Below are 9,382 nucleotides of genomic sequence, written 5' to 3' on the forward strand. Positions count from 1 at the left end.
GCTAGAAAAAGATAGACCGAAGATGAATGTAAGTAATTTTGGGGGTAGTAATTCAATGAGTGCCACAAAGATGTCTGTATTTAAGGTTGGACTTCATGTTATTGTTTTTTGAGAACGCGTTTGCGCTGTCGGAAGGAAGATTTTGCGTTGTTATTTTTCGAGACTTCGCAACAATTTCTATTATACAGGTACCTGTCGCATAGAAGTAAACCTCTGTTCGACCAACTAACGCAAATCTCCCCGACAGCATTGCAGACGCACTTGGTTAATATAGCTCTCGCAGTCAATTGTTGCTAACCTTACCAAAAACTACGAGATCATCAGTAGGCGGTATTTACATACTGTCTGGTGGTATTCACAGTACGCCCATGAGGGCAAGACCGGGGGTCGGCGCCCGGCTTCAAACACATTGCTTTTTGGTTGCTCGATTGCCTGCTAAATGTTTCTTCCTCTGTCGCTTCTTCCTGGTATGTAATCAGCGCAAGCAGAAAAGAGCATAATGAAAACACGATTATAGTAGCTTAGCAGCGCATACAAGCGATTCTCCGACTTTCATATAAATGTTAGTAGAGTAGACCGAGTCTCAATATACTCTTGTAATAATTTAATGAATTATCATAGGTTTGTAGCCTTTAGAACCTTTTCACATAGACCAGCCAGCTATTTTCTTAATAGCGTGAATACTAGGTGGGACGCTGTAAACCATTTTGCTCGGTGAATCCAACCATGCTCACGGAAAACACACCAAATTCCCAACACTGGATCGAACCATTCTTCACTCTGACGCAAAATTATGACTACCATTGCGAACCATCCTTTGCTTTAACATCAATCTTCTCGGCCTTTGCACAAACCATTTTCGCGCCTAGCCCCAGGTTCTTTAATTCGGCGCTAACTCTAGGTGGAAACGATATATTTGGTAGTCTGTCGCCTTGGATAGCACACATATGCGCCATCTACACACCATTTGTACCCTCATTGCCACAGACAAAGCATAACAAAACGTTTCGAATTGATCTTTCTGGTTTACGGATGTAAGACTCGCGCAACTTTGCCAGAGCGCAAGGTCTCGCTTCTTGTGATCCATGAAAGAAAAACTATTCGATTCCGCTGCCAGCGCAAAATTTGTTGGCGCAAAGTTACCTGCAAAAAACAACATTTTCTTTTGTTATGGCGAACGAAGCAAACAGTATATTGGCAGAGCCTACTATTGTTCCAGCCACGACGACTCAAGATGAAGTTGCTGAGGACTTTCCACATATTCGTGAAAACCAGAATGTACTGATCCACATGCCAAGCGGCAATGTCAAAATAGTAAACTTGAAGCGAAACACGTGAGTTTCCGTTAATCCTGAAAGACTTCCTTTATTGAAATGGTGGATCGTGTAGAAAGATATCGCTTGGAAAGTTTGGATCATTCCAATCCGACAATCTGATCGACAAGCCATTTGGTTTATCCTACGAGATCTATGATCAACACGGCAATATCCGGCCAGTCCGCAACTGGGCACTTTCGGCCGTCGAAGAAACGAACGCCAACAACCAAATGATTATGGATAACAAAGCAAACCAGAAGCTTTCATACGAAGAAGTGGAGCAATTGAAACAGGAAGGTCTCAAAGGAAATTATACGCATGAAGTATGGACCGACAATCAAGCGTAGGAGAAGCCAAATGTTAATACCGTGATCTTTTGAAGGAAATCATCCAAAAGATAGTTGACTCGCACGTAGAATTTAACAAGAAGACGGAATACTCGAAAGCAAAGTATATCCAACGCAAAAAGAAGAAGTAAGAATGCAAAACGCATGTCAGCGGACGCTGGCGGGTTATTGATCTGACAATATTCAGATTTATGAAGGTCTTTACGCCTGTGCGTCCCACACTATACTCCATTGCTGAATATTTCTTCATAAAGAATCCAGATAAGATTAGGTAGGCTTGCTTGCAGCAACGGGGCAGTTATGCCGGATACTTACCGTAATGTATAGAAATATTCGCATCGACACATTATCTCAAATGATGAGTTTTGCAAACGTACATGCGAACAGCAAAATCCTTGTAGTCGACGACACCCAAGGCCTTATTGTTGCGGCGGTGGCGGAACGAATGGGAGGATACGGTACAATTGTCGGTATCCATGAGGGAGAAAATCATAATTACGATATACTGCGGTACATGAACTTTTCAAAGCGCATCCTGGATACGATCCGTACCGTACCGCTATCGAAACTAGATCCAGAAGAACCAGACGGTACGTTCTACGTGAACAATCTAAGCAATGGCAAAACTTTTCCGATTGAGAATATGCTTTTAGACGCCTGGACGGATAAACCAGAACAAGAACTTGCTGAAATGGCAGAACAGCAACTTCGAGCTTATCAAAGACGCCAACGCGTGGCCGCAATGAAAATGGAATCACGCAAACTTCTATTTGAAGGCAATTTTGATGGGTAAAAGATATGCAAAACGAGAGAAGTATAATTCTATTGACCTCACAATATATAGACTGTTGATATCATCCCAGTACTGCCCTAGTTCAGTTATCAAGAAATTATATCCATTACTTTCCGGCTCGCGGCCCATCGTTGTCTACAGTCTAAGCAAAGAGAATCTTTTGGAGGCAGCATGGTACATGCGTAACTCGAAAGAATTTCTTAATGCAGACATCACGGAAAGCAGCCTTCGTAGATACCAGGTAATTAAATCTGAAACTGCTTTAATGACGTCGCATTCTAAAGGGAAATGATATTACATTGTCAGGTTCTCCCTGGACGGACTCATCCAGAAATGAATATGAGCGCCGGAGGTGGATATTTGCTCTCAGCACTACGCGTCATCGACTGTCCTGATGAAATGTCGGTAGTCGTGCAAGAATCGGGCAGTCGACGTAGAAAAAAACGGAAAGGTGCAAAGGACAACAAAGAATCATCCCCTTCAGCATCCTCAGATGTAGCCAATGATAGTAGTAATAAAGGAGAAGAAAAACAGCCATAGGCAAATTAAGTAAAACCTATTAAGTCTGCGACCCCTTTACAGCTCTTTGCAGGTCCGCGTGCGCGCATTCCAGAAAATTTTGGCAGGCCCCACTCAGCTGTCAAACAGCTCATCTCTTTCCCGCCACGATGGCACGTCCAATGATGGTGAGCTGCTTTTGACATTATAAAGTGATCTCGAGGCATAGTTCCTTCCGATGCTGTTTCTCGTAACCAATATTCTTCTTCTCGATTTTTTCTGCCCACCGTTACGTCTTTTACAGCTTACGCGGCATATACTTCGATCTGTTCTCGAGCTCGCCCCTTTCCCATCTGCGGTTCAAGCTTTGAATCTGCAGATGAAAGGAACTTTGCCTCCTGATCGCTGCCACGTGCTAAGATTTGATCGACTAACTTGCGACATGTAGCAACCACAAATCATCCTTCTCAAGGAAGGCACTGATACTTCACAAGGCAAAGGACAGCTGTTGTCCAACATAAATGCTTGCAGCGCCGTGGTCGATACCGTCAAGACTACTTTGGGTCCTCGTGGTATGGATAAGCTCATGGTGGATGGACGAGGTAATAGGAAATTTGCAATGCTTCCCGAGGATTTTGCTAACATGTATGTCAGGCGAGGTTACTATCTCAAACGACGGTGCTACCATCATGAAACTGCTGGATATTGTACATCCTGCTGCGAAAACACTCGTAGATATTGCTCGCTCTCAAGATGCTGAGGTACATCGCCGGATCTCTTGAAAGAAATTATAATAATGTGCAGGGAAATCAACCATCACAATCTTAGGTTGGCGATGGTACCACCAGTGTAGTTTTGCTAGCGGGTGAACTTTTAAAGGAAGTCAAGGGATACATTGAAGACGGAGTTAGCCCACATGTTATCATAAAAGGCTATCGAGAAGCTGCACGACTGGTAATACACGTTTTGTATTTCTTATTATTATTATTATTATTTGCAATCTCACATTTTCGATTGCAGGCAATTGAAAAGGTGAAGCAGCTCGCAGTCAAGATTGACAAGGACAACGAAGAGTAAGTTTTGCATACGAGAACGATGTGTTATGCACATTAACTGGACTGTTCTTTGATTTAGCGAATTTCGGGATTTATTATCAAAATGTGCCGCCACAGCCATGTCATCGAAGTTGATCTACTCTCAAAAGGAATTCTTTACCAAAATGGTGGTGGATGCAGTTTTACAATTGGATCAAGAAACCTTGAACGAACGACTTATTGGTATTAAGCGCGTCCCCGGTGGTGCCATGCAAGATTCGCTCTTAGTGAACGGTGTTGCATTTAAAAAGACCTTTTCGTATGCCGGTTTTGAACAACAGCCCAAATCTTTCAAAAATCCAAAGATCTTGTGCTTGAATGTGGAGCTCGAATTGAAGGCTGAAAAGGACAACGCCGAAGTTCGCGTCGAAGACGTCTCGGAATATCAAGCAATCGTAGATGCGGAATGGCAAATCATTTTCCAAAAACTCGAAGCAATTGTTGCAAGCGGTGCCAAAGTTGTCCTGTCTAAGCTGCCAATCGGTGACCTGGCTACCCAGTATTTCGCTGATCGCGACATCTTCTGCGCTGGCCGCGTTACTAAAGATGATATGGACCGTGTCATCCAAGCTGTTGGTGGATCCATACAATCTACTTGCTCTGATTTGCGTCCAGAGCACTTGGGTCAGTGCGAATCCTTTGAAGAACGACAAATTGGTGGAGAGCGATTCAATCTCTTTGAAGGATGCCCTCAAGCAAAGACCTGCACGCTTATTTTGCGAGGTGGTGCGGAGCAGTTCATCGCTGAAGTCGAACGTTCTTTACATGACGCTATCATGATCGTTCGACGTGCTATCAAGAATAACCTTGTAGTAGCTGGAGGCGGTGCTACTGAGATGGAACTCTCTAAATATCTTCGTGTACATTCTCGTACAATCGAAGGCAAGCAGCAACTTATTATTGGTGCATTTGCAAAGGCGCTTGAAGTTATTCCGCGGCAGCTGTGCGACAATGCTGGATTTGATGCCACAGATATCCTTAACCAGCTTCGTATGAAGCATGCTCAAGGTCAGATTTTATGATTTCATTGGGTTATTTTTCGGCTGATTAATCTATATGGATGTACAGGTGGCACCTGGTACGGCGTTGATATCAATAATGAGTCGATTGCAGACAACTTTGAAGCTTTCGTATGGGAACCAGCATTGGTCAAGACAAATGCTATTGCAGCAGCTGTGGAGGCAGCATGTCTCATCCTTTCTGTGGACGAAACTGTCAAGAATGCTCAAAGCGAAAAACCGCAAGCAGGTATGCCTCGCGGTGGTGGAAGCGCACCTGGAATGGGAATGGGACGCGGTCGTGGTATGCCAAGACGTTAGTATATGTAGTTCAATAAAAGTACATTCATCTGAAAGTCCTGCAATGCAACTCTGCCTTTGCTTCCTGGAATATTTCTTTCCATTCTGACGCCCTCTCGAAGATTGAACAGCTTTCCAATATATCTTGCGACAATTAAGGATGAAATAGAGCAATGAAGTGCTCACTGTCTCGGGAAGAATTCCATCGCCACCTACCTTTGCGACAGAAATGATAACTAACTCCTGTAACTTGCAAATTTTGTGAGATTAAAGCAATCTCCTAAACTCGCTCGCAAACACTTCGGAGGCTTGCAACCAAAACTGGAGGTGGCCAGCTCGGCATTGAAATGTTTGGTACGTCAATGCTCGTTATGATGATTCTCAGTATAGTGATATTCTTGCTTACTGACCTAGTTATTTTACATCTCCCATTTCCGTTCGCAAGGAAGTATCATTGATTCGCTATAATAACGAGAGGGCCATCATATCGCTAAACCTTTTACGACTCTTTATCAGCTTCACCAAGGTCTCGAAACATGCTTCTTGACATCTTACCATGCTCTTCATTATTCATGTCTGCCCTGACTATGTTTCTTTGGCTAGTCTCAGGAAATATCAAGCTCGTTTGACCTATTCCTGATCTTTCCGGTATATCTTCAATTTCCATCGCGTTCGTGGATCCTCGACTGCTATCGCCTTTCAGGCTGCTATAAAGTGTCTCGCTCCAATTCCTCCAGCACCTCCTTGTAGCTTGAAAATGCACAGATAAATATCAATCCAACAAATCTGGATTGCTCTCGACATACTTGCTCTTCATCCCTATTACGACCTTCCATCCGCGGACCTACCAAATTCAAAGAACTGCCCTTCGAAAGCTCGATGTTGCTAACGGGTATGAAAACTGACGACTTGAGAAGCCATGCCTTGGCTTCTCTGTGACTTACCCCAGTTTCAGAGTCATTCCTTTCCGGCACTTCCCGGCACCCCGCAGACTTCTGCATGTGTCGCAAAACTTATAGGCGATCCATCGTCATTCCTCGGTGAGCGTCATCAGAATCGAGAGAACCTATATAGATGTAAAGCATGAATGGGAATCCCACAAGGCCCAAGGCTCAAGCACTCTTATACCAGGAGAGATAGATCTAAGAAAAACAAGGCTTAGCAAGGCGATAACATAAGATGAAGATTTGGACATGGTTTTAACACAGAGCCGAAGTTACTACGAAGAATGGCGCTTTAAGGCCTCAAAAGGGCTCAATGATCCATGGACCTATTGTATCTGCCGTCAGTACCGTACATTTGAATCCAAAGTCTAAATCCAAGATTAACGTGCACAAGTTGAGGCGTTACTTTTCAAACACGGAAGACATATAATCTTGAGCATTTTGCGTCAAAACGTAGTGCCGTCGAATAGGGTGCCCACAAACACATCGTTGCTGTCTTTTTCTTGGCGCTGACCACCATTGCATAGTGCAAACTAGACGGATTACGTGACGAACTCATTCAAACTTGATTCACGAGCTTCATCGGCAAGAGACATCCAGCCCATGCTGGTTGAGATTTTCCATAGAAGGTTCTGTAATACCTACGAAAGATATGCTGCATGAACCGCAAACAATGGCGTCGTTGCCCACATTGACGGTGGGAAACCGTAGGTACTGCAATGGAATGGCACGAACCTTCTCAAAACAGCAACTCATTCGAGTACAGTACAGGGCAGCAGTTGTCAGCATATTTAATAAAATGCGTCCTTGTTGTTTCATCCAATGCTTCGTTTCGTGAGAAGTTGACAGGATCTCTTGATCTTATCCTGCGCTTGACATCCTCTCTTTATTGCTATAGTAACACAGATAGCTTAATTGCCGTGATCTTGATCTTGACACCCGAATTATGCACCAGACAATGATTTCCCGCTTTGATGATGACAGACGCACGTCCGTCACCAGTTAACGGACTTCATCAGCTTATATGAGATGCATACAGAGGAAAGACAACCAAAGAAGGATTCTCTATAAATGTGGGATAATGAAAATGAATAAGAAGTTTACTTGAACCTCGTTGACATTGCCTGTCGGTTTTCTCTTGATACTAAACTTGTTGCAGTGACCTCCTAGGCAGCAATAGAGCTCTTCTCGCGCGAGGTCAGAAAAGAAAAAAAGAGCTGTGACTAGGCCCTCCAAAGCGCATTGTTTGCAGTCGATGCCACCAAGTCCTGTGGCATTTCTGTGTAACTGAAGTGTTTCAGTTGGAGCATTCCTGTATCAATCTGCTTGCCGCAAGTGAGCTCCATTTATGACCAACACCACATTCATGGTTCATAGATGCAAACCTGTTTATTTGTTGTTATTGTTTGTTTGTTTATCGGGGTTCTGTGTAACGCCGCTTTCGGACTTTTAATTTTCTTCATTTCCATGATTTGCACGCGTCAGCGTGCGGGAAGCAAAAGGGTGAGCTGGATGATAAGAGGATGGATCATATGAGGGATTACACATTTGCTTCCGGTAGGATTCTATGAATTTTGAAAGTTTTGACACGGAAGACAGGGAAAGAAGCTTGGTGCTTGTCAAGTGGGTGGATGGCGTGACCCGATTGAGGTGCTAGGAGCATACAATGAATTGAGAGTGATTACAGAGAAGGGTTTCGCAAGAGCATATTCCAGCGACTGTTCAGGTTCGATGGACTTCATCTGCTCGCAAAGTGGCAAAATTAGCCAAGTTGTCCATGCTTATGCATTTTGGGGGAACGATGACACGTAAAGTGTGAGCTGCTGGGGGGAGTTTATCCACCATTCAGCTGCTTGTGGGAGCAAACAAACACACAAACAAACGACCAAATGGGGTGGCAGGGCTCGCCCTTCGCCATGCACTCCTTCGAGCCGTTGACAATTTCTATACACATTACCAACAAGTTTATTGTTCTCCCGCTCTGGGCGGGGACCACGCATCGTGTGGGGACAGGGCATACGCGGGCAAAAGAGAAAGACAATGTATAAGACTACATTTTTGACGGGGACTGCGCATCAGCAGCCACCATGGGCAGTTTAATTTCATGCCCGGGACGGAGGGATGTTTCTACGTACAGAGGGACTTGCTTGGATAGAATGATATGCACCTGCAAGCAAAAATACTTATCACGCCGCACACACGCCATAGAATATGAGTAAGATTTAGTCAGACAACTTGGAAAATCCGAGGGCAACCATGTCTTTCGGTGATTTGTATAGAGCATGCAAGAGATCACAGAGCCCAGAGGAAGACATCAGAGAGCAGAGAAGCTGCATGCATAATTCGGTCAAGAGGTATATATAAACATGCTACAATCTGCATCAACAGCCAATTGTTTGCAATCTTAAAAGATTTGACGTTCTAGCTTACCATATCATTTCTCTTCATTGTTTCTGTAAAAGATGAAGAGAAAAAAGAAATGTACTATCAGAGACAGTGCTAACATCCCGGGAACTTCGAGTGTTGTTCCATAGTATGATATCTTATTATGAACCAATGAAAAATATTCTGTTATCCAAGACAATGTATACATCCGGAACATCGAATGATGTTTCATGGTACAATATCCTTTGTGAACCGGCCCATTGACATGTAAGGCCTACGTATCTTTCTGTGTTATACTGTAAGTACAACGCTATTTAGAGCTTTCGATCTTCCTCTAGGAGTTTCCACGGAACGTGCTTACCTCTAAGCCAATTTTGCAGGTGTTCAAAAGTATACTTTCTATAGTGCATCGTGCCGAAACAGCCTCGCGTGTCTCTCCTGACGCTGAATTTGTATTTGCAATCGAGATTCCAGATTCCATCGAAATATCGGGTTTCTTGTTAACAGCAGGGAATAATATGTAGGCCATTGGATATAACTTATTGATTACTTGCGGTTTTGAAGATTCGTCAATCTTAGGGATATGGAAGCATACATGCAACAGGGTCTGTGGTGTCTGAATCGTCACTGTATCATGCTGCTTTCGCCATCTTTGTCTGGGTTCCAGAGACGCAGTCTTAAGATTAGGCATCGTCGGCGAGAACGAA

General features: G+C 43.8%; 3 protein-coding genes across 3 annotated transcripts; 2 read left to right on the forward strand and 1 right to left on the reverse strand.

Annotated features, from left to right (window-relative positions):
* Positions 1 to 1,170: 1,170 nt before the first annotated feature.
* VTP01DRAFT_9466 (uncharacterized protein) lies at positions 1,171 to 2,996 on the forward strand (the record flags this gene model as incomplete). Its single annotated transcript, XM_069388701.1, has 8 exons — positions 1,171 to 1,334; positions 1,390 to 1,639; positions 1,699 to 1,790; positions 1,851 to 1,934; positions 1,991 to 2,253; positions 2,317 to 2,452; positions 2,508 to 2,697; positions 2,763 to 2,996. The coding sequence occupies 8 exons, from the start codon at positions 1,171 to 1,173 to the stop codon at positions 2,994 to 2,996; spliced, it is 1,413 nt and encodes a 470-aa protein (XP_069240972.1).
* Positions 2,997 to 3,124: 128 nt separating this feature from the next.
* Positions 3,125 to 5,367, forward strand: VTP01DRAFT_9467 (uncharacterized protein; the record flags this gene model as incomplete). The annotated part of the gene is made up of 7 exons (XM_069388702.1): positions 3,125 to 3,142; positions 3,403 to 3,556; positions 3,609 to 3,715; positions 3,783 to 3,908; positions 3,975 to 4,027; positions 4,089 to 5,056; positions 5,117 to 5,367. 7 exons carry the CDS (start codon positions 3,125 to 3,127, stop codon positions 5,365 to 5,367), a joined length of 1,677 nt encoding a protein of 558 aa, XP_069240973.1.
* A 3,469-nt stretch (positions 5,368 to 8,836) lies between these two features.
* Positions 8,837 to 9,366, reverse strand: VTP01DRAFT_9468 (uncharacterized protein; the record flags this gene model as incomplete). The annotated part of the gene is made up of 2 exons (XM_069388703.1): positions 8,837 to 8,971; positions 9,037 to 9,366. 2 exons carry the CDS (start codon positions 9,364 to 9,366, stop codon positions 8,837 to 8,839), a joined length of 465 nt encoding a protein of 154 aa, XP_069240974.1.
* Positions 9,367 to 9,382: the final 16 nt, after the last annotated feature.

This window comes from Rhizomucor pusillus (genome assembly GCF_041956525.1).
Source record: "Rhizomucor pusillus strain CBS 183.67 unplaced genomic scaffold VTP01scaffold_6, whole genome shotgun sequence".
Classification (NCBI taxonomy): domain Eukaryota; kingdom Fungi; phylum Mucoromycota; class Mucoromycetes; order Mucorales; family Lichtheimiaceae; genus Rhizomucor; species Rhizomucor pusillus.